We start from the raw sequence: 27,983 nt of genomic DNA on the forward strand, positions 1-27,983 counted from the left end.
CTTCCCACACAGACTATAAGGGAATCACGCAGGAATAATACCAAAGTAAATTAGGCCAAAATCTGAATGTTCATTATTGTAAACATAATGAGTTCCCTGCAGTCTTCTTGCTGAAATTCTAAAGGTTAACTTTTTCCAAGGGTCTTCTGACTGACTTCATGCTCCACAGAATATTCAGACCATTGCAGAGTTATTACCATTTATCAACTACAAACACTCAGAAATTGCTAAGCTCGCAAAGGATTTCTTCACAATTGGAAAGAAAAATAAAATATGATGGTAGCATATTTTTACCATGACATCGCCCTTTCTTTTTTTCTGGAGGGAAGAAAAAAAATCCTTGTAATAATAAGGAAGTATAATGCAGTTAATTAACTGGGCTACTTCTCAGTCTTGGTGGCTGGGTAAGGCTATCTAATTCGTAGTTTAGGACCGAGGAAGATAATAGAATTTCATTGTGTGACAAATGTTTGGTATTTCCATTTTCAACTCACAAGTGCTACAGACACTCTCACACTTTATTCCTCTCCTGCAGGGTGTAAGTCACTTTCTTAATGGTACATTAAATGCTCTGCCTCTTTATCTCGGAGCTCTTAGTGTCCTAACTGGTTGAAAAAACAAGCACTTTCACTTTGGCTCTAGCAAGTGGATATAATTCTACCACTACCATCTCAAACAGAATTTTACTAGGTATGGATAAAACTAGTAGTAAAAAGTTATGCAAGAAACAACTATGTTCAGTGCACAGGATAACAAATGAAGCCATGAAATATATAGTATTTGAAATGAGTAATGTTTGTGAACTTGCATTTTATGGTATTACTTCTAATATATTTTTGAATGAACAAAGACACTGTCTATTTCCATCTCTGAGATTTTGCTATGGTCAACTGGCTACTTAAACTGAAGACATCTTCGTTAAATGTAGCATATATAGGTCTCGTAATTGATTACCAGTGGTTTAGTCTGCATAAGTAAAAGTGTTCTACTATAAATATTCACTGAAAATATAATACTGCTGTGACCAGATCAGGCAACACAATAGGTGACAATTTATACCATAACAGGTCATATAGCTCTAGGCTCAACATTTCTTGTTAGGTTCTAAGGGGACTGACGATCTTTCCTTTTGTGAGGGCATTGCTATATTTTACTTTCCTCACATAAACTACCGATAATATTAAAGATGTCTAATTTATAACTAACCTAGATAGTTTCTCCAGTAGTAAAACACTGTGTTTTGTTTAATTAAGTGCAGTGTGCTTTGTTTACATGTATTCAGAGAACACATCAACAAAAGAAATGTACATAACAACAAAAAGACATTTATTGCTATGCTTCCTTTTTTTGTTCTTTCTCTCTTTTTTTGTCAGAAGTTTAAGAGACCAAGTGTTTTATACTTACAAAACTGACAAGATTCCATTGCCTTTCCCACCTCAGTACACTTAAAACACCTCATCACAACATTTATTTAGAAAGTAAAGGACATTTCTTTCTTTATCACCCAATTAAACACAAGTACAATTAATTAAATGAGAAAAATAGAAACTATTCCTCATTGATTTTGCAAGTGTTAACTGTTCAGAATATAACACAAGCCCCTAAACTTACTTAGTGTAGAAATCACAGAATTTAAGATGGTAAATTAGAGGACCATAATAAAATATACAGGAAGAATTGGTAAAATCTTAACCTTTTTCTGGAAAACCATTTAACTACTGTCCCTAAAATGTTCTCTAAGGGATACGATTGCCCAATAATGGATACTTACACACCATATGGTTGAAATAACTCAAGAAATTTTTCTCTTGAACACTGCAAATTAATTATCTCTTCTTTGATCTTCCTTCTGTTCCAGAATACATCCCTTAAATGCCTCCATATGTTGTATGGCACAAAACAAACCATGCTCAAACAATATGTTGATATATACTAACTTCTGCTTAGTTTCAATTATGGTACCTATGACATGTCTCTATTCCAAATGATACCATTGTAGGCTTCATATTCCTTGAAGTTACAGTCTCATTCCACTCTTGCTCCAGCCCAATATAAAGAAAATACCAACTTGTTTCTTATTTAACATTCAACATTGCTAGCTAATTCACATGATCATTTGATGTAAAATCAATGCAAAAGCTTCCACAAAACAGTAATTTCTTCGGGTGTTGTTTGTGTTCTGTGCTATCCAAAAGGACACTATAATGCTCTAAAAAACATAAAGTTGGTCAAACAGTGGTCAAAATGCCCATCATACAAACATTTGATATGGATTTCTTATCTCACAAACTAAACAACTATAAAGAGCATTTCCTTTTCATGGCTGCATAACTCTAACACAGTTCCTCTGAACTTTACAAAAAGCACAAATGAAGATCTAACTAGGAACAAAATGGTACTTGGCATGTGACAAAAGAGACAGACGAGCACAAAAAGCAAAAGTGGGGGAAGTATAGTAGAAGAGAGTAGAACAGAGAGGAGCTGGATGAGCCAAAAGAAGGAGGAAAGAAAATAAGGTTTCTCAGCAGTGCTGTTTTCTTATTTCTCTCAGCTGAGGATGGACAGATTTATCTCCTGCCTGACAAATGTCAGCTGAGTGGTGCCTCGTGATCCAGCAACTGCATTCATGCTCTTCTGCAGTGAAGCAAATGAAAAGGAAATTCGGTAACAGAACTAGTTAAACTTCCCTGGAAGAGAAATCTCAGAGATCCAAAGGAAAATAATTTACTACTAGCCATCATTTTTCCTCCATTCACTTTAGAACTGGTCTGATAACCTGATAGTAAGTGAACAGTATTTACCTTTGGTCAAAGTCAAGCTGCTTCCAATCAGCTACATGGCATAGCCCTAAAAAAGGAAATATTTAATTTTATGTGCTTAATCCCAGCCAGTTAGGATTGGAGGACTTTTCCATGTTTAAATTCTAGACCAACTTTCAAAATAAAATATAAAAACAAGAAGACATTTTACCTGAAAAACTGAAAACTTGGTGTGAAAATAAAAAAAACAACTCTAATTCAAACCATTACTTTCTTTTAATTCTCAAAATTTGTAAGGTTTCAAATATTATTTTGCAAGGCTTGATACATGCAATATTGCAACAAAATTTAGAATATCAGCTATGAGAGGTTTTGGTAGTAGTCTGTTAAACTCAGATTGGCCAATGAAACTGACCGCTACTTAGCAACAGAAGATGAAATATTGCATAATGCCCACAATATTCTAATATCTTACACTTCAGCAGATACAACCTATTGAGCCCCAGCAAATATCTTAGTTTAACCATGATAAGTTTTACAACAGGACTTGAAATTTTTATTCATTAACAGCATACAAAATTAAGGCCTTACTGACATAAATTACATATAGAAGACTAGCAAAAGAGATGATAAAAATAACTACAAAAATTTGCTATTGCTAATAATTTCTGAAGAACTCAAAGATCAATGGTTTCATGACTAATCTGAAAGATCTGGTGTTGATTTCTTCATCTTCTTTCCTCTCAAAATTATAAAGCAAAGTGCCAGAAAACTGAAATAAAAGAAACAAAAAAACAAAATCTGGATGCAGGTCTTGTGCTTTCACTTTCCACAATGTTCCCTTACAGCTAAGGAAACTGTCTCATGATTGTTTTTTCTCCACCTTGTACTTAAGTGCACTGTTAAAAACGGAGCTATCTGAGTCTACAACATCTCCTATTTATGGACACATTGGCACAATACCTGTCATTTCAATCATTTATCAAAATACCTCGGTGTCCTGGGGGTGGATTTATAATTTTTTAAAGGTAGACTGACTATTACATTGGGCTTTAGGTAATGTTCGAATAATAGATAGTACAGCGTGACATAGTTTCTGAGGGTTAGAGCTGAATGCATGAAGTAAACAAACAAGGGTGCAGTAAACCAGAAAGAGAAGGCAGTGCTAATATATTTCAAAGGGGCAGGAGGGCTCCCTGGCCTGGGGGGAGTGGTATCTGCCATAGCAAGTCCACTGGAAATCCCAGGAAGGGTGGGCAACAGTGGTTTCAGAGAAGAAGAGAAAGAGCCAGTACAAGAAAAGATTAAACCATCATAGCTGTAGGACCTAAAAAATCACGCCAATTTCCACAACATCTTGATTGTAAATTCTCAGCCACCAGGATACTGCCACTATCGCACACACGTGAGAGGTCATGCTTTTGGACCAGCTTTCCCGAAAATTGACTTTGGGGATGTTCTAGCACAAAAAGGATGCTGAACCCATCCCTTTGTCACCCCGGTTTGCATGAACAAGTGGAGCTGGTCTGTTTCAAAGGGGCAGGAGGGCTCCCTGGCCTGACCATGGCGGAGCGGAGGGGGGAGCGGGGGGGGCAAACAACAGGTTTGCAATGGCTATTAACATCCTGCCACATGGGCATCTCAATCTTTGACACCGCTCCAGTGAGCAGATCCAGGGGCTGCGTTTTGCCAGCAGGCCCCCTGCCCTCAGCAGCGCGGTGCACTCTCACGTTTGCCTCGGCATTTTCTCACGGCTGACAATGAAATTGGGAAAGATGCCAAGTCCACGCTCCACCTGCGTAATTCTCTGAGATATGACAGAATAAGCAAGCCTAACGCACCACAGAGACAAGACTAGGCTGTGCTTCAGCCACCGTCACGAGGCCCAAGCGATGCTTGGATGTACAGCGTGCTGCTCCTCAGTCGCCTTTGGAACAGCCACAGCGAGCGCTAGTTTGCAGCAAGCCGTTGGGGCTAACGATGGAAGATCTGTTTCTTGATTTGCACAGGCACGAGCTGACTGTGAACCAGGTAACCCGCCGGCTTGACTGCTGTCGTAGGCTGGAATAATTGATCGGCACGGCCCAGCTTCCTCTGCTGACCCAGACCCCGGGTTTGGTTTGTCACAAGAAACAGATAAACTGCCTGTGTGCGTAGGCACTGCGCACAGCTGGCCGCCCACAGCGTGTGTGTGTCTGGCTGCTCTGGGATACAGAGGGGGCGGGGGGTGTCTGTGTATTGGCCTTGGAAATACTGCATTTTAACCTACCCAGGTGTTGGTTTGGGTTCTTTTGTTCGTTTTATCGTCTCCTGTGTTTCTGTGATGTGGGAAGTGGAGTGCTGCGCTGCCTTAAAACCCGCCACCGCGTAGCCACTAGTTATGACGTGATAAAGTTACAATCCAATGCATTACGGGAAAAAGCATTACTCTTCAATCTGATTGCCATTTATTATTCACTAGATACAGAGTCACTCACGCTCGAATACCAGGGAATCGCATATAGGGGAAACAGTAATGCACAGACCAAACGGAGAAGGACATTTCTCCTGTGTTACAACTTGGCATTAACATGAATTGCAACGAATGGATCTTCAGCATTGTTACTAATCTGGAAATTAGCCATTCCATCACCAGAAACATGCACCTCTTTTCCAGTGCATCTGTCGTCCTCCTTTTGTCCAGAAATAACATCGCAGTAGGTACCAGCAGGCAGCCCAGTTTGCACATTGACATTCATATTCCTGTGTGAAAATAAGTGAACGCTATTTATCCATTGTTTTCAAAAGAGGTATTTCAAACTGGGTACAGGATTTTTGAACCTGCTGCTACTCCCTTACTTTGAAGGGCAATGTACAGTGTGAGCTTTCTGATCCTATCCCTGCTTTGCTCCCTACACTCCCGTTCTGGCTCTCTAGAGCCGGCATGCAACTGAATGACTAGTTCAGGCTGTAGTGGTCGCTCTCGTCAGGAGAAGAGGACGTTCCCCTTCCCATCAGTATGGCTGATGAGGAACGCTGTGCTTCTCTCTGGGGACACCGCCTCTCCCACTGACTTACCAGTCGTCATTATTAAAGACGATGAAGCCTTTATTACCACGGCCAAAAGCTACTTGATTGCTGCCGTTGTCCCACCAGTTGGAGAAAGGCTCACCGTCCACCACGTTGCGGAAGATAACCATGTTCCTGAAAATGCAGGGAACGGCTCTCACTGTGGCTGCAAGAGCTCTAAAGCCACGAGGAACGTGAAGCAAAAGCAACTGCTTTCACTTATTTTTTTCTCCACAGTGTCCTACTTTATTTGACGCCAGCGATGTTCACAAACCCAGTCGTTGCCACAGGTAGTGTCTGCATTGATTGCAACAGGCTTTGTTGACCCATCCGAGTTACTCGGTGGTCCAACCCAGTCATTGACGTCCTGTAATTAAAAAGAGAACTTTAAAACTTCTTACTGAAAATGCAGAGAGCCTCTCTGTAGAGAAAAGATAGATGGAGCATCAGATTTCCACCTGCTAGATCCAACATGGGACAGAGAAATCACTTCACAAATTCAAATGCACTGGACTGCTTCTCTGGCCCTGTTCTGATCCTTACGCACCATGAATGTATCTATCTTCAGTGTTCCCAGCTTACCCGTCCATTCACAAAAGATCTTGGCCAGCGAAAACTTGACATCACACGTGTGAACCCATATGGGTGAGCAAGCATGAAACCAACGGCCATTTTATAAAGCCTGTTCATTAGACAAAGAAAGTAATGAGACGTGGAAAGAGAAACCATGCCAGAGAACAGAGAGACAAACACGCAAAAGGAAGAAGCAGCGCCCCGACAAGAGCAATCCCTTCCTTACCTGGAGTCCCAGAAGGTTAGAATGGAAGCTCCACCAGCCCCATGCCCCCGCTGGTTGTCGTGATTATCCACAAAGACCAGGGCTCTGTCGGAAGGCACGAAGCCCCAGCCTTCTCCCCAGTTCCTAGCCGAAAACACAAAGACTTGAAGCTACCCTGTCAAATGGTGTATCCCGGATAAGTCGCAGCATCGTCATCCTTACTTTAAGTAGGCCATCTTCTCTCCATTCCACTTGCGGATCACTGTCCCCAGTTTTGCACCGTATTTGAACTCTGTCACTCGGCCGTTTCCAAAGTAGTCACTGCCTTTGATCGGCTCTCCACCCAAGTCAATTACCTGGTACAGGAAACAGAAACCGTGCATCTGTTCTCGTCTCAAGAGAGACAAAAATTGCAGTGTACAGTCCTCGACATTAGTTCTCGCTTTACATTGAGAGGAGAAAATATTCAAGTGTGTTTATTTCTGCTACGTAGATCGACCCGAAGTCAATCTAATACATGATGCACACAGGCAAAGAGATGAGTCAAGAAAGAAAAGGTAAAGTTAAATCACAATCTCTTCTGGAGGCATTTTTAAAAAGCAAAACTACTTGTGTCTGCAGGGCTGCTCCAAAGAAATGGCTAGCTTTTTCTGGCGTAAAGTTGGATGAAGATGTATTACGGCCCATACTCTGAAGGAGGAAGGTAAAAGAGATAGCAAAGACAAACATAAAGGAAAAAAACATGGAGATTACCTCCTGGTAAATGAAAGGTTTTGCTCCTGCAGAAAACCATTTCGTATTTAGATCTTTCAGCTTGTCTAAAATTGCCTTCAGATCCCCAGGCCACATATGCTTGGCAGCATCAATTCGGAAGCCTGCTACGCCGATATCAATGAGGTAGTTCATGTACTCGGCAACTTTTGAGCGTACGTAGTCCTTCTCTAGGGCCAGATCAAGAAGGCTAACCAAGCGACAGTCACGGACCTGTGTAATGGAAAAGAGAAAGAAAAAAAGTTTTGAGGTGCCAAACTGTCAGTTTGCAAAACCTTTCAATGAAATGTTTGCATGTTTCCAGCCACAGAATCAATTCTTCTTGGATATCCAATTTGCATAGAAGAGAATTATGCCAAGGTCTGTATGCTGGTTTGGGGTGGGATAGAGTTAATTTTCTCCACAGTAGCTAGGATGGGACTATGTTTTGGATTTGTGCTGAAAAGAGTGTTGATAACCCAGGGACGTTTTCGTTATTGCTGAGCAGTGTCTACACAGAGCCAAGGCCTTTTCTGCTTCTCACACCAGAAGCTGGGAGGGGACACAGCCAGGACAGCTGACCCCAAGTGACCAGAGGGATATTCCAGACCATATGACATCATGCTCAGCGTATACAGCTGGCGGGGGAGAGAAGAAGGAGGCAGGAGGACATTTGGAGTTAGGGCATTCGTCTTCCCAAGTAACCGCTATGCGTGATGGAGCCCTGCTTTCCTGGAGATGGCTGAACACCTGCCTGCCGATGGGAGGTGGTGAATGAACTCCTTGTTTTGCTTTGCTTGCGTGCGTGGCTTTTGCTTTACTTATTAAACTGTCTTTATCTCAACCCACAAGTTGTCTTACTTTTTTACTCTTCCGATTATCTCCCCTATCCCACCATGGCGGGAGTGAGCGAGCGGCTGTGTGGTGCTCTAGTTGCCTGCTGGGGTTAAACCACAACAGTCCTTTTTGGCGCCCAATGTGGGACCCGAAGGATTTGAGATAATGACAGGTTTGATTGGAATGTGCTAGGTCGAATTTATAGCTGTGATTGCTGTTTAGCTATTAATTGGCAGGCTCCTGTGCTTGCCATGGGGCTTGCTTGCCTTACTGTATATTAGACTCTAGTGTTCGTTAGTGGCTGCTTTTTTTTTGGTTTTGCTGCTTGCTGTACTGCTTATCATCTTACTCTACTGTGCCTGGGAACAATTTGCTGACAGCAATGGCAACGTGCCTGGCCTGGCAGATGGCCAGGCCATCGCTGCTGTTTCTGTGCTGCTGTGTTGGACAGGCTGAAACTCCAGTGTGAACTTGAGTCGAAGGGACCGTGACCTGTGGATGAGTCCATGTGGGAGCAGGACACCCCGAAGCCTCTGTGGCCATGGATAAGCCCATGCCAGAGCAGGTACATCTCGAAGCATCTGTGGCCATGGTTATGTCTGTGCCGCAGCAGGTATACCTCTGAAGGGATTGTGGCCCAAGCATAAGACCATGCTGGAGAAGGTACACCTCAAAGCATCTGTGGCTGTGGATAAGTCCATGCTGCAGCAGGTACACCTTGAAGCATCAGTGGCTGTGCATGAGGTCATGCTGGAGCACCTCAAAGTGTGTGACCATGGATAAGCCCACGGCAGAGGATGTACTCCCCTGGAGGGACTGCAGCCATGGCTAAGGCCATGTCCGAGCAGGTTTACTTCTGAGAAGACTGTGGCTGTGGGTAAGGTCATGCTGGAGCAGGTGCACCTCAAAGTGACTGTGGCTGTGGATGAGTCTATGCCGCAGCAGGTGTACCCCTGAGGAGACTGTGGCTTATAGATAAGACTCCACATGGAGCAGGTACAACCCTAAGAAACTGCAGTCTGTGGAGAAGTCCAAGCCAGAACAGGGGCAAGGGCAGGAGTTCATTGCAATGTTAAACCCTATGGCGTGGTCCAAAGGGACCAGGGGTGGAGATTGTAATGGAAATACCTTTAAATTGTTGGAACCCGAGATTTGAGTTGCATGTTATAGGCGCTCCCACAGCAGGAACCACCTGAACAAATGGACGACAAGCCTTACAAGAAGCAGTGCAAGTGCAGCAGTGACCCAAACTGAGCTGGTTTTGGTACCCAATAATCACACAACATGCCATCTCTCCTGTCTTGAGTGACTACCTGTCCTGGTTTTGGCTGGGATAGAGTTAATTGTCTTTCTAGTAGCTAGTATAGTGCTATGTTCTGGATTCAGTATGAGAAGAGTGTTGATTACTCACTGATGTTTTCAGTCATTGCTAAGTAGTGTTTATACTTAGTCAAGGATTTTTTCAGCTTCTCACGCCCAGCCAGCAAGAAGACTGGAGGGCCACGAGAATTTGGGAGGGGACACAGCCAGGGAAGCTGACCCAAACTGGCCAAAGGAATGTTCCATACCATGTGATGTCACATCTAGTATAGGAACTGGAGGGGGGGAGTTGGCCGGGGAGGGGCAGATCGCTGCTCAGGGCCTGACTAGGCATCGGTCAGTGAGTAATTGCATTGTGCATCTCTTGTTTTGTATATTCCAATTCTATTGTTATTATTATTGTTGTTGTTATTATATTATTATTATATCATTATTGTTGTTATTATTGTCACTTGATTATTATCATTATTATTATTTTCTGCCTTTCTGTCCTATCAAACTATCTTTATCTCAACCCATGAGTTTTACTTTTTTTTTTTCCGATTCTCTCCCCCATCCCACTGGTTGGCAGAGAGAGGAGTAAGCAAGCAGCTGCGTGGTGCTTAGTTGCTGGCTGGGGTTAAACGACAACACCACCATAACAGATGGAGCCCAAAGTCATGGACTAAATGGACTCAATGGACATTTGTGGACATTTTAAAGACATTTTACAGGGGGTGGTCCACAGACTAAGGGAATGATATCTGTGTATATATTAAAGGATGAGGAGGGTGGTGGTGGCTAATGAGGTTGTATTGGATAGTGTGGTACCTGAGCATGGCGTAAATGGTATGGAATAAAGGGTGGAGAATGTGCTGGTTTGGGGTGGGATAGAGTTAATTTTCTTCACAGTAGCTAGGATGGGACTATGTTTTGGATTTGTGCTGAAAAGAGTGTTGATAACCCAGGGATGTTTTCATTATTGCTGAGCAGTGTCTACACAGAGCCAAGGCCTTTTCTGCTTCTCACACCAGAAGCTGGGAGGGGACACAGCCAGGACAGCTGACCCCAAGTGACCAGAGGGATATTCCAGACCATATGACATCATGCTCAGCGTATACAGCTGGCGGGGGAGAGAAGAAGGAGGCAGGAGGACGTTTGGAGTTAGGGCATTCGTCTTCCCAAGTAACCGCTATGTGTGATGGAGACCTGCTTTCCTGGAGATGGCTGAACACCTGCCTGCCGATGGGAGGTGGTGAATGAACTCCTTGTTTTGCTTTGCTTGCGTGCGTGGCTTTTGCTTTACTTATTAAACTGTCTTTATCTCAACCCACAAGTTTTCTCACTTTTATTCTTCCAATTCTCTCCCCTATTCTGCCATGGCGGGGGCGAGTGAGCAGCTGTGTGGTGCTTAATTGCTGGCTGGGGTTAAACCATAACAGTCTGCACCAAGACATAGGTAAATTTACTGTACAGCTCAATACTCAAGTTATGACATTTGGTGAAGGATATCACCTCCCTGTGCAGGTGTCATCAGAACTGAGAATGAGAAACAGCATGGTCTATTGTAACAAAGTGGCCAAAGGAAGAGCAGTAACCTTGAGAAAGTACTGCCACACATTCCATCTACAAAAAGAGAAAGTCACTCAACCAGGGTACCGTCTTGCACTGCTATCATTTTCCAGGGAGGTGGGCGGGGGGGCTCATTCTCAAGATCAGCTGAGTTTACAAGCTACAAGAAAGAGCTCACCAGCTGAGCTGAGTACACTGGGCTCAGTTCAGGAGCAAACTGCCGACATACATGCCGACGTGAAACATGCGGGAGGGTCCTTGATTTCTCAGTCCTGAAAACATTTTGCACCACGAGTACCCCTCCTGTACCTATTTTCACTATTTCTGTCACTTGTCAGATGACTAAGCACAGGTTTTATGAGAAACTACTCCCTTTGGCCTTACTGTAACGTTTATGGAACAGGTTAAAAAAAAAAAAAAGGAAAAAAGATTTCAAACTTTTGCCAGAGAAAGTTACCTGATATATATCGCCATAATTTTCAATTTCTCCACTTCCAGTTTGACATTTGCCATCATTGAAATCCCAGCCAGAGTATGGCACAGCTGGAAAATCTCTGTTCCCAGCATCAAAATAGCTTCCACAAGTAGAATGCGTGCCTGAGCCACCTGCAGCCCCACACATGTGGTTGACAACAGCATCCACATAAATATGAACCTGGAAAAGCAGTAAGTGCATTTTAGTATGTTTTGTAATGATGGTGAAGTGATAGCCAGAGCTTTACCACATCACTATTAGTTCCACCTTTTTTTCCCCCTTCAGTTTATGCCTCCTTTGAGGACAGTAGCAATAACTTCCCTCAGCTGATACAGCACTTCTTGCCATATCAGATACAGATTTTCAAGGCACTTACTCCAACATTGTTGCATCTGGTCACCATGTCTCTGAATTCATTTTCATTTCCTGATCGAGTACAGAGCTTGTAGCTGACAGGCTGGTACCTCTCCCACCAGGGTCTGTTCGGGTTAGTAATGACAATATTTTCATTTGGAGGTGAAACCTGCAGATGAAATTGTGCACATTGATAAGAAATCAGTTGGGTTTATTTCAACCTTTTAAGGGCAAAATCTGCGCTCAGCACCTCTGCCCTCAGAGGAAGGCTAGTGCCCAAGCCAGTCTCTCTCCCACAGCATAAGCTCAGGTCTGGGAGATGTCCATCTACCAGACAGGCAAGAAAGCTTTCTTTTCTTCCTGTGGGCTGCCCAGGTCCAGCATGGGCCTGCTTTCAAGGACACATGCATTGGAGGGCTGAAGACACAGGAATTATTTTTACCTGGAATAGTGGCATCCTTGGGAAATCCAAAACTCAGTGCTTATGCACTTCCCTCAGGACAAGGTAAAGAGGAAAACTTAGCTTTGCAGGGGAAGCATTTCAGAGGAAAGCACGCCCCTTTGTAACTGACCTGCTGGAGATAACAATGTCACTGGCTGGCCCTGCAGGCTCTACTACTTCCACCCCCCCCCCGCCTCTACTTCCAACACCAAAGTTACTTGGAGCCGGCTGTCTCTGATTCAGGCTTTTTGATTTATTAATCACATGCTACAGTGCGATTTGCCTACCTACTTACAGGCAACAACTTACCTGAACGCCTCCAAATCCATTAGGCGCTAAATAGCGTTCACACTCAAGAGCAATATCCACCCAGCGCCATTCAAAGAGATGTACAATAGACGTCCTCCCAGCCTGAGTATTGGGGTCATACTGTGCCCAGCAAAACCCTATAGCTGCGAGCAGGAGAAGGACTTGCATGATGCCTTCAGTATGAGGCTGTGGTCTCTCCACTAGCAGTTTATACACCTGCAAGATGACAAAGTTCCTCTTCCAGCTGTCAAAATTCACACAGATCAATGTTATCAGCTATTATTTGGCTAGCTAGCTCGATATCATTGTTCTGTTTTGTTTTTTCCTGGATTGCCCAACAGCTGAAGATAAAATACCTTTTCACACTGATTATACATTATCATAAACCAAGCAGTCTGTGAGTAGTGCACCCCAATTCAGAATTGTGCTCCTTCCAATCACGTAAACAAAGATACTTTATCAAAAGGATTCCAAAACGTAACACATAGGCCCTCAAAGGGGGCTCTGGAAGGTGAAAGGAAAGGGAGGTAATTAAAAGACAACTGCAAATCTAACAGCTCTAGGAGAATGAATGAGTTTGCCAGCATTCAGAGCTGTCTAGCTCTCAGGATTGGTCCAAGCTCAAACCAGGGTACCTGATCAGCCACTCTCAGTCAATAGCAGCTATAGCATGCAACACGGCCTGGGTCTTCACCAGGTGAATTACACTGGTAGCTAGAAACTGACCCCTTTTCATGCCTGAAGTTTTTCGATCATCATTGCCCCGTCCCTGCTAGGAACTGTTACAGGTTTTCTTCACGTGGTCTTGCAGAGCAACTGTTGCTCTACCTGGTTGAAAGCGATCAGAGCTGCAAGTGTTTTCCTCTCCAACGGAGACCTTGCATAAGCTTTCATCTCACTTTGAATGACCAATGAGTCACCCGGATCAAGGCAGGCAACCCAGAATCAGAGGTAAAGTGATACTGCAGATTAATTTTAGCTGCCTGACATAAAACTGAATTTGAAAGCCAGAGCTGTGGCCCAAGTGCCTTCTGGCTTTTCCTGCAATTTCCTCCTTCAAAAAAAACTGCTGACTTTTGCTCATGACTTAATTTCAGGTCTTCATTTGGAACTGACTTATAAGATTGAGGTCTAAGCAGCAATGCTTCATGAATAAGCTCAAGTCATGCCAGTAATAAAACAACACTCTGAGAGAATACGAAGACCAGAAAATCCCTGACGTTTGATGAGTATCTGGGAGGAAAACAAAAAGTCCACAAAATGGCACATCTACTCCAAGAGAAAAGAAACCTCAGTGCGCTTTGTACCCAAACTGCCTCTAGTATGTTCTTTCTGAAAGTAGCCATGCCATTGAATATGTCACATGCATCCTTCTTTTTCCCAGAATTTGTCCTCAAGGACAAAACGCAGAAGCAGCTTCCATTTGCCCACCTGTTCATTTTCATATCCCAGACTGTCTGAAAGGTCTCTTTTTTCACTACAGCGATGAAATAGTAAATTACTGCGAATGATCTTGCCTACTCCCTAACAGTAAGGTACCAGTGAGATGATTGCACCTTGTGATCACCAATTCAGTGAGAAGAGACGTACCACGCCCACCCCCTCAATATTACCGAGAGCGACCAAATGTGCCTGAGGTTAATTTTTACATCACCATTCCCTGTGGGGTTCCACTGATGTGATAGCATGTCACTGCATAAAATTCAGCTTCCAGTGACATGCGTTTGTCACTGAAACACACTGCTATCAGCCCAGGAGGGTAAGGCCCCATCCCTGATAGCCTGATGCGATGGATGGCCAGTCCACTGGCAAGGGAACTGGGAGTCTTCACGTGACAGGCTGCTCAGCAGCTCAAGCTGAACAGGCTGCAATATTTTAGCACGCTGAGGAAATACCTGAGGGCAGGAGAGAAGGTGGCCATCCAGCACCGATGATCTATGAGTCTTTCTAAGTATAACCCCAAGTAGAAAGTATTTAATGTGCAGTTTCAGTCACACCATCTGTTGTGGTATGGTAAAATTGTCAGGTCCCTCACAAATTGGCTCTGATTTTCAGGGGAGTTGAAGGTTTGGGCAGACAAGACATTGGAGGGGTTTGGCTTTGTTTTGAAATCCCATGTTTTAATCCATTTGATCCCCCAGTATCATTGGAAACCTGGTTGTGAGAAACTGGAGGATGTGGGTTCTAGACATTGAAAAGAGAGCCTTTCATTTGCAAGCTTTTGCACTGCAAACCTAAAAAGGCAGGCCTGCTCTTATATGTCCTTATATGGTCATGGCACAGCTCTGTCAGTCAAATACACAATCGATGCCTTGCTGCAACGCCAGCGTTTTCCCAACACACTGCTGCAGTGTCACAAGACCTACCAGCATGTGACTGACCGATAAGCCCCTGTAAAGGAAGAAGGCTCAGAGGGGACAGGCAAGAGTGACATGCCCATGAAGCTCAGGGAATAATGCAGGCTGTGACTGTCCACAGGTGTTGCAAAGAATGCTGACTTTATCTCAACACAGAGAGGGCTGGAAGGTGGCCTTTATTTTAGATAAGCAGCTATGTCAGCTGCGTGCGTCAGCTGGTAGCGTAACTATTTCTCCCCGAGTTAATTAAAAGAGAGTGACTGTCTCCCTGGTTTAGCCACACCAGCATGGGGAGGAGTGTACACATGACTCAGCACAACTGAAATTATAAAAACTAAACAATTAACAGAAGATTTTTGGAGATAGCAACGGGCTTTAGCTGGATTCAACCCACATATTCCTTTCCAGTGACTAGGGACACCCAGCATCCTGATGGTGAGTATATTATACAGATCACATCAATACTGTGATTGAACTGTACATTGCAACTGTTTTATTCTTGCTAAGTGTAACTTACATTTGTCTTGTGATTTCAGTATATTTTGTATCACACTGCTAGAGGAAGTATCTAGCATCAATTATCTTCAAGTAAGTGAATTTGACATTACACTTTACACCCTGCACATGTGGAATATCTAAAAGGAGCTGATCAGAGCATATGGGACTCTGACACAGCCAGAGCAATCTCAATGCAGTCGTCTGCCTCGCTGCTATTTAGCTTGAACAAATGAATAATCAATATTGTTGTGCTCTGTCATAACAATGGCTTGAGGGGTATGAAAGACGGTTAAGTGTGCCTGTGTATTAAACACAGCATTCAGCTATTCCCAGACAGGTTGTTAAAACCAACATAAAAGACTAAGGGAGATGACAGTCTTAAAGATGCTCAGTTAGCAATCTTAGACTTGAATTATCATCTTTTAAAAGAAGAACATGTCTACATTTATTGCTACTCACCAGACAGGTGAGTATCATAACATGCTGCAAAGTTAGAATTGTCCTCCTCTCAGTAAAGAAATAGTTCTCAAATTTCAGTTGTATCTGCCATAGCAAGTCCACTGGAAATCCCAGGAAGGGTGGGCAACAGTGGTTTCAGAGAAGAAGAGAAAGAGCCAGTACAAGAAAAGATTAAACCATCATAGCTGTAGGACCTAAAAAATCACGCCAATTTCCACAACATCTTGATTGTAAATTCTCAGCCACCAGGATACTGCCACTATCGCACACACGTGAGAGGTCATGCTTTTGGACCAGCTTTCCCGAAAATTGACTTTGGGGATGTTCTAGCACAAAAAGGATGCTGAACCCATCCCTTTGTCACCCCGGTTTGCATGAACAAGTGGAGCTGGTCTGTTTCAAAGGGGCAGGAGGGCTCCCTGGCCTGACCATGGCGGAGCGGAGGGGGGAGCGGGGGGGGCAAACAACAGGTTTGCAATGGCTATTAACATCCTGCCACATGGGCATCTCAATCTTTGACACCGCTCCAGTGAGCAGATCCAGGGGCTGCGTTTTGCCAGCAGGCCCCCTGCCCTCAGCAGCGCGGTGCACTCTCACGTTTGCCTCGGCATTTTCTCACGGCTGACAATGAAATTGGGAAAGATGCCAAGTCCACGCTCCACCTGCGTAATTCTCTGAGATATGACAGAATAAGCAAGCCTAACGCACCACAGAGACAAGACTAGGCTGTGCTTCAGCCACCGTCACGAGGCCCAAGCGATGCTTGGATGTACAGCGTGCTGCTCCTCAGTCGCCTTTGGAACAGCCACAGCGAGCGCTAGTTTGCAGCAAGCCGTTGGGGCTAACGATGGAAGATCTGTTTCTTGATTTGCACAGGCACGAGCTGACTGTGAACCAGGTAACCCGCCGGCTTGACTGCTGTCGTAGGCTGGAATAATTGATCGGCACGGCCCAGCTTCCTCTGCTGACCCAGACCCCGGGTTTGGTTTGTCACAAGAAACAGATAAACTGCCTGTGTGCGTAGGCACTGCGCACAGCTGGCCGCCCACAGCGTGTGTGTGTCTGGCTGCTCTGGGATACAGAGGGGGCGGGGGGTGTCTGTGTATTGGCCTTGGAAATACTGCATTTTAACCTACCCAGGTGTTGGTTTGGGTTCTTTTGTTCGTTTTATCGTCTCCTGTGTTTCTGTGATGTGGGAAGTGGAGTGCTGCGCTGCCTTAAAACCCGCCACCGCGTAGCCACTAGTTATGACGTGATAAAGTTACAATCCAATGCATTACGGGAAAAAGCATTACTCTTCAATCTGATTGCCATTTATTATTCACTAGATACAGAGTCACTCACGCTCGAATACCAGGGAATCGCATATAGGGGAAACAGTAATGCACAGACCAAACGGAGAAGGACATTTCTCCTGTGTTACAACTTGGCATTAACATGAATTGCAACGAATGGATCTTCAGCATTGTTACTAATCTGGAAATTAGCCATTCCATCACCAGAAACATGCACCTCTTTTCCAGTGCATCTGTCGTCCTCCTTTTGTCCAGAAATAACATCGCAGTAGGTACCAGCAGGCAGCCCAGTTTGCACATTGACATTCATATTCCTGTGTGAAAATAAGTGAACGCTATTTATCCATTGTTTTCAAAAGAGGTATTTCAAACTGGGTACAGGATTTTTGAACCTGCTGCTACTCCCTTACTTTGAAGGGCAATGTACAGTGTGAGCTTTCTGATCCTATCCCTGCTTTGCTCCCTACACTCCCGTTCTGGCTCTCTAGAGCCGGCATGCAACTGAATGACTAGTTCAGGCTGTAGTGGTCGCTCTCGTCAGGAGAAGAGGACGTTCCCCTTCCCATCAGTATGGCTGATGAGGAACGCTGTGCTTCTCTCTGGGGACACCGCCTCTCCCACTGACTTACCAGTCGTCATTATTAAAGACGATGAAGCCTTTATTACCACGGCCAAAAGCTACTTGATTGCTGCCGTTGTCCCACCAGTTGGAGAAAGGCTCACCGTCCACCACGTTGCGGAAGATAACCATGTTCCTGAAAATGCAGGGAACGGCTCTCACTGTGGCTGCAAGAGCTCTAAAGCCACGAGGAACGTGAAGCAAAAGCAACTGCTTTCACTTATTTTTTTCTCCACAGTGTCCTACTTTATTTGACGCCAGCGATGTTCACAAACCCAGTCGTTGCCACAGGTAGTGTCTGCATTGATTGCAACAGGCTTTGTTGACCCATCCGAGTTACTCGGTGGTCCAACCCAGTCATTGACGTCCTGTAATTAAAAAGAGAACTTTAAAACTTCTTACTGAAAATGCAGAGAGCCTCTCTGTAGAGAAAAGATAGATGGAGCATCAGATTTCCACCTGCTAGATCCAACATGGGACAGAGAAATCACTTCACAAATTCAAATGCACTGGACTGCTTCTCTGGCCCTGTTCTGATCCTTACGCACCATGAATGTATCTATCTTCAGTGTTCCCAGCTTACCCGTCCATTCACAAAAGATCTTGGCCAGCGAAAACTTGACATCACACGTGTGAACCCATATGGGTGAGCAAGCATGAAACCAACGGCCATTTTATAAAGCCTGTTCATTAGACAAAGAAAGTAATGAGACGTGGAAAGAGAAACCATGCCAGAGAACAGAGAGACAAACACGCAAAAGGAAGAAGCAGCGCCCCGACAAGAGCAATCCCTTCCTTACCTGGAGTCCCAGAAGGTTAGAATGGAAGCTCCACCAGCCCCATGCCCCCGCTGGTTGTCGTGATTATCCACAAAGACCAGGGCTCTGTCGGAAGGCACGAAGCCCCAGCCTTCTCCCCAGTTCCTAGCCGAAAACACAAAGACTTGAAGCTACCCTGTCAAATGGTGTATCCCGGATAAGTCGCAGCATCGTCATCCTTACTTTAAGTAGGCCATCTTCTCTCCATTCCACTTGCGGATCACTGTCCCCAGTTTTGCACCGTATTTGAACTCTGTCACTCGGCCGTTTCCAAAGTAGTCACTGCCTTTGATCGGCTCTCCACCCAAGTCAATTACCTGGTACAGGAAACAGAAACCGTGCATCTGTTCTCGTCTCAAGAGAGACAAAAATTGCAGTGTACAGTCCTCGACATTAGTTCTCGCTTTACATTGAGAGGAGAAAATATTCAAGTGTGTTTATTTCTGCTACGTAGATCGACCCGAAGTCAATCTAATACATGATGCACACAGGCAAAGAGATGAGTCAAGAAAGAAAAGGTAAAGTTAAATCACAATCTCTTCTGGAGGCAATTTTAAAAAGCAAAACTACTTGTGTCTGCAGGGCTGCTCCAAAGAAATGGCTAGCTTTTTCTGGCGTAAAGTTGGATGAAGATGTATTACGGCCCATACTCTGAAGGAGGAAGGTAAAAGAGATAGCAAAGACAAACATAAAGGAAAAAAACATGGAGATTACCTCCTGGTAAATGAAAGGTTTTGCTCCTGCAGAAAACCATTTCGTATTTAGATCTTTCAGCTTGTCTAAAATTGCCTTCAGATCCCCAGGCCACATATGCTTGGCAGCATCAATTCGGAAGCCTGCTACGCCGATATCAATGAGGTAGTTCATGTACTCGGCAACTTTTGAGCGTACGTAGTCCTTCTCTAGGGCCAGATCAAGAAGGCTAACCAAGCGACAGTCACGGACCTATATAAAAATTCTGAAATGAAACATTTTTCACCTAATAAACTAAATGTAGTTTTCTACATACATTTTTAATTTTGTTACCTACATGACAATGCCAAGTAAAACCTTCACTAGCCACTGTTCACCATGCATATCCTTGCCTTGGACAGTTATCTTGCACCGTCATCTACACAGAAGGTGTATTAAGAAGTCTGCATTCACCCAGCTTAGACAGCTGTAGGTGCTGAAGGATTATAACAGAGCATCAAACCATTAAATCTATAATCAGCTTTTTAATGAAAGTATAGGGCAAGAATATGATAAATTATTTTTACTACAGTGTATTAAGGAACAGATTCATTACTATTTCAAGTGCACGCGTTTGTTCTCTGATGTAGAAAAGGTTTCTAGAAATTACATTTCTAAATCTTTTAAAGATCTTGAGTTATTATAGCCTTACAAAACATTAAACTCCTAGTTTTGGTCTGCTTTTTGTCTTTGTTTCCAGTAAATTGAAAATTGATGGGCATCAATTTTCATCAAAAGAATACTTTAAACATACACTGAATATACTGAAGTGCTTTTTTTAATAAATCTCACGATGGGTTTCCATGGCTATCTGCCTGGAGAGAGCAAGGTGCATCAGCCTGTGTTGCAAACTGTATTAAAGGATTGGCTATAAAGATGCTCCTTTAGAACTGCTCAAGAATTCAGGGACATTTAAAGTCTCCCCTTCTGTCATTTCTCCAAAACCCATCTCCCCTCAACTCAGATTCAGGAAAGATCAAATGCATTTGAAAGGCATAAGACATTATTCAAGAAAGATAGGTATTTTTCTTTATAAAATAATTTTTCATTCTGTGGTAGTTTTAAAGTCCTGACCTCGTAATCTGATACAGAGGAACAGACAGACTCCTAGGAAGAGAAATCTCTAAACAGAAGGTTGATTTTCAAGATTTTAGCATTACTATTCTTCTTTATGAAATTCTAACCTCTATCTTCTGAAATGGAGACCAAAGAAAACTTCCACATTACAATAAAAGGCAAGTAATAACTCCTACTTTTTCTTTTAAACACAAAAAACCCAACACAAGATAATCCCTAAATAGATTTTATGAGCTTTAAAACTGTCTTTACAAAGTATCTAAGCACATTTGTCTAAATCTGAAATTGAGCCATTGGCTCAAGTAGAGCTATCCCTTTAAGAAGTGGTGTTCCTGATAGCAACACTAACCTCTATTATCAATTTGGATGGTTTTCCATGAGGGTTTTTGTTTTGTTTTGTTCTTTAAAAATGTCTGACAGTAAAGGGGAGCAAAGAATCCACAGCCCAGGAATGGATGTACATGAAAAATATATTTATAATTCTAGGTTTACCTGAGATATATCATGATAGTTCTCAATGTCTCCACTTCTAGATTTACATTTACCATCATTGAAGTCCCAGCCAGAATATGGCACAGCTGGAAAATCCTCAGTCTTTGCATTGAAGTAGCTTCCACAAGTAGCATGGTTGCCAGCACCAGCATTAGTTCCGCACATATGGTTGATTACTGCATCCACATAAATATGTACCTAGAGAATAGTATTCACATTTCAATTTGAGAAAGCTACTTCCCAAGGCACCACTAATTAACGTTCTCTCTCTTACCTCCTGCCCTATGCCCCCTCTTTCTGCTTGCTTGCTTCTGCCAACATTTTATTTAAAATATTTCTCTTTTATTAATATACAGCAATGGTGATACAACATCCATCTCAACAGATAGGCAGATAACATTGCACCTATTTTTAAAAAGGGTAGAAAAAAGGAACCTGGGAACTGCTGACCTGTCAGCCTCACCTCTGCGCCTGGGAAGATCATGGAACAAAACCTCCTAGAAGCTATGCTAAAACACATGAAGGACAGGAAGGTGATTTGAGAAAGCCAGCATGACTTCACCAAGGGCAAGTCCTGCCTGACCAACCTAGTGGCCTTCTATGATGGAGTGACTACATCAGTGGACAAGGGAAGAGCTATGGTTGTCATCTACCTGGACCTCTGTAAGGCCTTTGACACGGTCCCCCCACAACATCTCTCTAGATTGGAGCGAGAAGCATTTGATGGGTGGACTGTTCGATGGATGAGGTATTGGTTGAATGTCACATCCAGAGGGTAGTGGTCAAAGGCTCAATGTCCGGATGGAGGTCAGTGACAACTGGTGTTCCTCAGGGGTCTGTATTGGGACCAGTACTGTTTAATACCTTCATCAACGACATAGTGGGATCGAGCGCACCCTCAACAAGTTTGCAGATGACACCAAGCTGAGTGCTGTGATTGACACACCTGAGGGACAGGATGCCATCCAGAGGGACCTGGACAAGCTTGAGAAGTGGGCCCATGTGAACCTCATGAGGTGCAACAAGGCCAAGTGCAAGGTCCTGCACCTGGGTTGGGGCAATCGCCAGTGTCAATACAGACTGGGGGATGAAGGGATTGAGAGCAGCCCTGTGGAGGACGACTCGGGGGTACTGGTGGATAAAAAGCTGGACATGAGCAGGCATGTGTGATCACAGCCCAGAAGGCCCACCATGTCCTGGGCTGCATCAAAAGAAGTGTGGCCAGCAAGTCGAGGGCAGTGACTCTCCCCCTCTACTCCGCTCTGGTGAGACCCCACCTGGAGTACTGCACTCAGCTCCGGAGTCCTCAGCACAGGAAAGACATGGACTTGTTGGAGCGGGTCCAGAGGAGGGCCACAAAAATGATCAGAGGGTTGGAGCACCTCTGCTATGAAGAAAGACTGAGAGAGTTGGGGTTGTTCAGCCTGGAGAAGAGAAGGCTCCAGGAAGATGTTATTGCAGCCTTTCAGTACTTAAAGGAGGCCTATAAGAAAGATGGGGACAAACTTTTTAGCAGGGCCTGTTGCGGTAGCGCAAGGGGTAATAGTTTTAAACTAAAAGAGGGCAGATTTAGACTAGATATAAGGAAGAAATTTTTTACAATGAGGGTGGCAAAACACAGGAACAGGTTGCCCAGAGAGGTGGTAGATGCCCCGTCCCTGGAAACATTCAAGGCTGAGTTGGATGGGGCTCTGAGCAGCCTGATCTAGTTGAAGATATCCCTGCTCACTGCAGGGGGTTGGAAGAGATGACCGTTAAAGGTCCCTTCCAACCCAAACTATTCTATGATTCTATGAAAAAACCCTCACCTTCACTTCAGTGCTACCATGTCTTCGCTTTTAAATTACTGGTTGTCTATATCCTTGCATTGTTAACACCAGAAGGCTTTCAAACCACTTACTCCAACATTGTTGCACCTGGTCACCATGTCTCTAAATTCAGTTTCATTTCCAGATCGCGAGCACAGCTTGTAGCTGATGGGCTGGTATCTTTCCCACCATGGTTGCCAGGGGTCAGTAACAATAACATTTTCATTTGGAGGTGAAATCTGTGAATAAGATGGTGTCTCTTGGTAACAGGATACTGATAATGGTTTATTTGTTTGCCCAGTATTGTTAGAGAAAGTATATAAAAATAGAAAATCAGGTCCGTTTAATGGAAGACACAATACCTAACCCATGTAGATTCTCAGTATCCTCTGCCTACACTGTACCAGGCTGAAAATAAAAGACTTAGGCCTGTATCTTCAGTGGGTAGAAACATACTATAAAAATTATGTCCATGGACATAGTGTCCTAATTATCTTCGTGAATGCAGGCCTCAAAGATCAAAAGAAGGGTCTGAAATCTGAAGGACTAGGTCAGTAGAGATAGACCTGAATCAGGGAGGAAGTGACTGCAGAACAACTGACATAACATCCTGCCCTTAAAATTGATCTTAACTTCCCATTTCCGTAATGTTTTGCATAAAAGTGTTCTTGACGTGAGACTTGTCATAGTTTCCAGATAAGCTATACCTCTTCCTTTTATAGACTCTTTCCAGGATACTTTTAAGGCAACAAGCTTTTGCTGCTACCTCCAAGTCTCTGGGCATAACCACCTAGTCCCACCATTTCTCACAAAGATTCCTAGGCTGCAGCCTACTTAGCAGCCATGCCTTTGTGACCAGCTCAGCAAGTCTGCATCTGAAAAAACTTTCTGAGACCCTGTCACAGCATGGATTAAAAAGATATCCAAGTGTATACCATAGTCTGAGAAATCAGTTTAAAATCAATCAGGCCTGTGCCTTGAAAGAAGGCTGCAAAGAAAAGATGTGGTATTTGAAAATTATGGGAAAGTTCTCACTGAGGCCAACTTGCAGACTCCTGGGTTACAAGAGATAGGCAGACTTCTCTCGCCAATTTTTCCTGAGCAATCTGACAAACAAACTGAAATAGTTTAATAGGTGACTGCTCTCCAGCCATACTACCCCACCCATCTGATACTACTGGTTCCACAGGAACATGTGTCTGTTGTTCAGACAGAACAGATTCACATTGACACACCTCCACCAGAACCTGTGTTCATTCCATTTCTGCCTGCTCACACCAGGTTGCTGCAAAGGAGGGTCTCTTAATGGCTTACTCTGACACTAGGCTTTACAGAAAGAAACATGCCACTTTGGGTGAACACAATTAGCAGCCTTTTATATTTATTTATTTAAAACCTTCAACCCTTTGGTATTCTCTTTGAGAGCCTGTTTTCTCAGTCATAGTTTCATTTTATGTTTATCCAGCTCTTAAGAGCTTCCCTTGATTTAAATAATATCAAGCAGATAAACGTAGGTTACTCTTCACAGCAGTAAAAAAAAAGATTAACCAGTGATATGCAATTCTAATTCATCAAAATGTAATAGCACAGAGTGCAAAACATGCACTTTGGAGCAATGAAATAAATTCACGCTTACATGATGATGGCTGAAGAATATATTTGTCAGCATTTACTACTTCCATTACCCATTTCTATTTTTCTTTCTCAGTACCTGTCCTTTGGTGAATTGAACATTTTCTCTGAAAAACAAATTATCATCTATGTAGCAATTTTACTACCTACTGATAGGAACAGACATACCTGAACTCCTCCAAATCCATTAGGAGCTAAATAGCGTTCACACTCAAGAGCAATATCCACCCAGCGCCATTCAAAGAGATGTACAATAGACGTCCTCCCAGCCTGAGTATTGGGGTTGTACTGTGCCCAGCAAACCCCTACAATTAACAGAAGAAAATAGATACCCATCCTGTGCTCTGTGGTCCGTTGCACTCTTCTTACTGCCTATTTATGCTCCTGCAAGAGAGTGAAGTACACATTACGAAATACACATTTAAAAGTAAATGCCTGTCATGGTTTAAGCCCAGCCAGCAACTAGGCACCACGCAGCCGCTTGCTCACTCCCACTCACAGTGGGATGGGGAGAAAAATCAGAAGAAACCTAAAACTCATGGGTTGAGATAAAAACAATTTAGTAACTAAAGTAAAATAAAATATAATACTAACAATAATAACTGTAACATAAAGGTATATAATAATAAAACCAAACCAAACCCAAGAAAAGACAAAGTGATGCACAATGCTGACCAATGCCCACGCAGCGATTGGCCCCTCCTGGCCAACTCCCCCCAGTTTATATACTGAGCGTGGCATCCTATGGTGTGGAATATCCCTTTGGGTAGTTCAGGTCAGCTGTCCTGACTGTGCTCCCCCCCAGCTTCTTGTGCACCTGCTTGCTGGCAGAGCATGCGAAACTGAAAAATCCTTAACTTAGGATCTAAGCGCTACTTCGCAACAACTAAAGCGTCAGTGCGTTGTCAACATTGTTCTCACACTAAATCCGAAACACAACACTATACCAGCTATACCAGGAAGAAAATTAACTCCAACCCAGCTGAAACCAGGACCATGCCCATCTCTGGCATCCTATTTATTTAACTATACTTGACTGTCATTTTGTTTGAGAATTGTATTCTAGCTAAGCTATATCAACCTCCCATATTAATGGTAACTTTGTTCTTCCAAAGTTAAAATTCAGATATTGTCTAATACTGGCCATCTCTGGTGTGCAAAAGTTGTATTTTTGTTAATATAAGGCCAAAAAACAACCCCAAAAGGCAAAGGAGTACTTACATAGACTGAAATGGGCATTTCATTTCCCATTTTAATGTATAATATTTTACATTCCTATTTATCTTTGAAAGGCCTCTTTTTTTTCAATCTGGTTACTATGACTTGTGCATACTTAGACAAGGCCTTGGACAAGCAGTATGTTCCTTATCGTGAGTTGCCATGAAACCCCAGATATTTTGGAGGTCTAACATATGCGAGTCTGTCGTTTGTGATATGCATGACATCTAACATGCAAACAGCAGCCCTAATCTTGGAAGATCTCTCAGATACAGAAGGGACTATACTGACTCAAAACCAGAAATGCTGTTTAATCTCTGCACACCTGCACAATTTGTGTGGAGATATTCTTCTCCCAGAGAACACAGCACAATGGCATGCAGAGGTTAGAAGTGCTGTGAAGCTCCATAACCAAGAAGTCTCCTTCTCAGTGCCCAGGCAGAGAGTTCTACAAGTGCACTGAAGCTTTCCAGAGGAAGAAAACCAGCTGCATTACCTTCTGATAAGCTAGGCTAAGAACTATACTTCCCAATTCATATTGTATTTCTGTTTACTTATATACGAACACAGCTGACAAGCCTATTAAAATTGCCTTTCCCTTTTCTCATCTAAAGATTGATACAACTTAAAACAAACCAGAAGTTAAACAACTATCAAGGTTTATGTTACACTATTTAGGATCTCATTTTGCACTCTTCAGGTTCAGAAGTTGATTTAGAGAGTCTGAGATATAGAGGAGTCCTACAAGGAGATCTTCTGCAAACAAAAGGCTGAACTACTACTTCCTTTAAATAACAAAACATGGAATCTTGTTACTTTCCTCTAAGTATCTATTCTTTTTAAAAAGCTATCTTAACACTGAAACAACACAGGGCAAAGATGGAATAAGGGGATTCCTGGGTGCTGTCATAGGGGACACCAAACACTTCAGTGAAGGTTTAAACATGAACACAAGGGCCTTCAGGTTTGCTGCGTGAAAAAAACCTGCTCTCTTTCCTGATTTAATACACATTTGGGAATGCACAGCCAAAAACTCCAACCTGCTATGATACCGATACCCAAACAAAAGTTTATATAAAATCTTACGTTACTTCTACAAAACGACCCTCATTTTTATTTCAAGGAAAGGATGATCCATATCTCTCAGTGAGGGTAGCTGCACTCTTTGGAGCAAATTCAAGCACAAAATATGCCAGTTTATGAAATGTATAACCTGCCTTCCAGAGCCTGTTGCTATCACCTGTCACTGTACTTCACAGGCAGCCAGTTATTTAGAATGAATCACTCGGTAAATTTAGCTTGTTTTTCTGCTTGTGAACAAAATAATTTTAATGAAATTATTTATTTGTAGATCTTTGGTAGAGCACACAGCTAAATTTCAGCCGTAAGCAGTGTGTGCTTCCATTTTCATGAAAGAAAGCTTCTTTGCCCTGACAGGAAGAACATACATTAACAGAAAACGAGCTGAGACAGTTCGATCTTCTCTGATGAGAAGCCATTTATCAGATAGGCAATTTTTAGTTACAGCAGTAAGTACACAAAGCAGTAAATTACATGAAGCAGTAAGAACAATATATTTTGACTCAACCAGCTCCAAGGTGTAGTGCTTGAAGAGAAAATACAGTTTTTCATTTCTTTGAAATAGGTTTACGGCTGCTCTGGCTTCAGTATAAGTATTGGTAAGAGAATGGAGATGTTGAAATCCCCAACACACTCCGAAGGCTTTAGCTTCAAAATGCTTTTGAAACTTGGAAGAAAAGTAAGAGGCCTGTATTCCCCTATGGGAGAAAAGAGAGCACAACTGATTGCAATTCAAAGAACGTGGGAGAGAACTGTTTCTGAGGAACGCTATTGCTACCTTGGACAACGTGAGAACTCAAGTCAGTTTGTCTTCTGCTGGGTTAAAGTCTGTGGTACGAAACTCAGCTGCCACCTCCAAAATACTAGCAACAGTATTTAAATTCACGAGAGGTCTGACGCAGGCCTGCTGAAGCTCCAAGACGTTAAACGCCGTTACAGGAAAGTAGTTTCCCCGTGGACTTCTACTCACTCCCCACAGAACTTCCCTCAGCAGCTGCCCGTTTCGTACAGACCACGCAACGCCGCTTCGCCACCTTCTTCGAGACACAGCGCTGCCCCTTACACAACCTCCTCAGCAGCAGCAGCAGCTCTACCGGCCGCAAATCCTGCCGGCCCTCTTCAGCACGCACGGGCAAGAAACACAGCGGAAGCGAGCAGCAGAACTCAACACGTACAGTTTGGGGCTAACCTGGGTCGTTTTCACGGGCCTCGGCAGCACCGGCCGGGCCAGCGCCGGCCCAGCGCCGCAGCGACGGGAGCCCAGCCCCTTCCGCG

At 43.4% G+C, this 27,983-nt stretch overlaps 1 protein-coding gene across 6 annotated transcripts; it reads right to left on the minus strand.

The window, feature by feature from the left end:
• Positions 1 to 5,189: 5,189 nt before the first annotated feature.
• LOC104325051 (pancreatic alpha-amylase) lies at positions 5,190 to 27,974 on the minus strand. 6 transcript variants are annotated; one of them, XM_069789473.1, is made up of 12 exons: positions 27,898 to 27,974; positions 24,579 to 24,715; positions 12,624 to 12,839; positions 11,895 to 12,041; positions 11,501 to 11,698; positions 7,339 to 7,569; positions 6,808 to 6,941; positions 6,607 to 6,729; positions 6,390 to 6,489; positions 6,053 to 6,174; positions 5,817 to 5,942; positions 5,190 to 5,501 (listed from the first exon to the last, which is right to left on the minus strand). In XM_069789473.1, the coding sequence occupies exons 3-12, from the start codon at positions 12,789 to 12,791 to the stop codon at positions 5,312 to 5,314; spliced, it is 1,539 nt and encodes a 512-aa protein (XP_069645574.1). In that variant the 5' UTR covers positions 12,792 to 12,839; positions 24,579 to 24,715; positions 27,898 to 27,974; the 3' UTR covers positions 5,190 to 5,311. The 6 variants fall into 6 exon arrangements, with proteins under 6 accessions (XP_069645574.1, XP_069645569.1, XP_069645571.1 ...); XM_069789468.1 differs by lacking the exon at positions 27,898 to 27,974 and adding an exon at positions 27,772 to 27,870 and having other exon boundaries at positions 24,579 to 24,794; XM_069789470.1 differs by lacking the exons at positions 5,190 to 5,501; positions 5,817 to 5,942; positions 6,053 to 6,174; ... (6 more) ...; positions 12,624 to 12,839; positions 24,579 to 24,715 and adding exons at positions 17,235 to 17,546; positions 17,862 to 17,987; positions 18,098 to 18,219; ... (6 more) ...; positions 24,415 to 24,517; positions 24,743 to 24,794 and having other exon boundaries at positions 27,898 to 27,970.
• Positions 27,975 to 27,983: the final 9 nt, after the last annotated feature.

The sequence above is a fragment of the Haliaeetus albicilla genome, chromosome 8 (assembly GCF_947461875.1).
Source record: "Haliaeetus albicilla chromosome 8, bHalAlb1.1, whole genome shotgun sequence".
In the NCBI taxonomy this organism is placed as follows: Eukaryota; Metazoa; Chordata; class Aves; order Accipitriformes; family Accipitridae; genus Haliaeetus; species Haliaeetus albicilla.

Bases quoted from the DNA above. Each gene is read 5' to 3' on its own strand.
- LOC104325051 (XM_069789468.1), bottom strand. From the start codon at position 24,746: ATGGGTATCTATTTTCTTCTGTTAATTGTAGGGGTTTGCTGGGCACAG. The intron at 7,570-11,500 runs GTAACTTTCTCT...TCCATTACACAG, and splicing joins ATTATGGCGATATATATCAG to GTCCGTGACTGTCGCTTGGT. The intron at 5,502-5,816 runs GTAAGTCAGTGG...ATTTTCACACAG, and splicing joins GTCTTTAATAATGACGACTG to GAATATGAATGTCAATGTGC.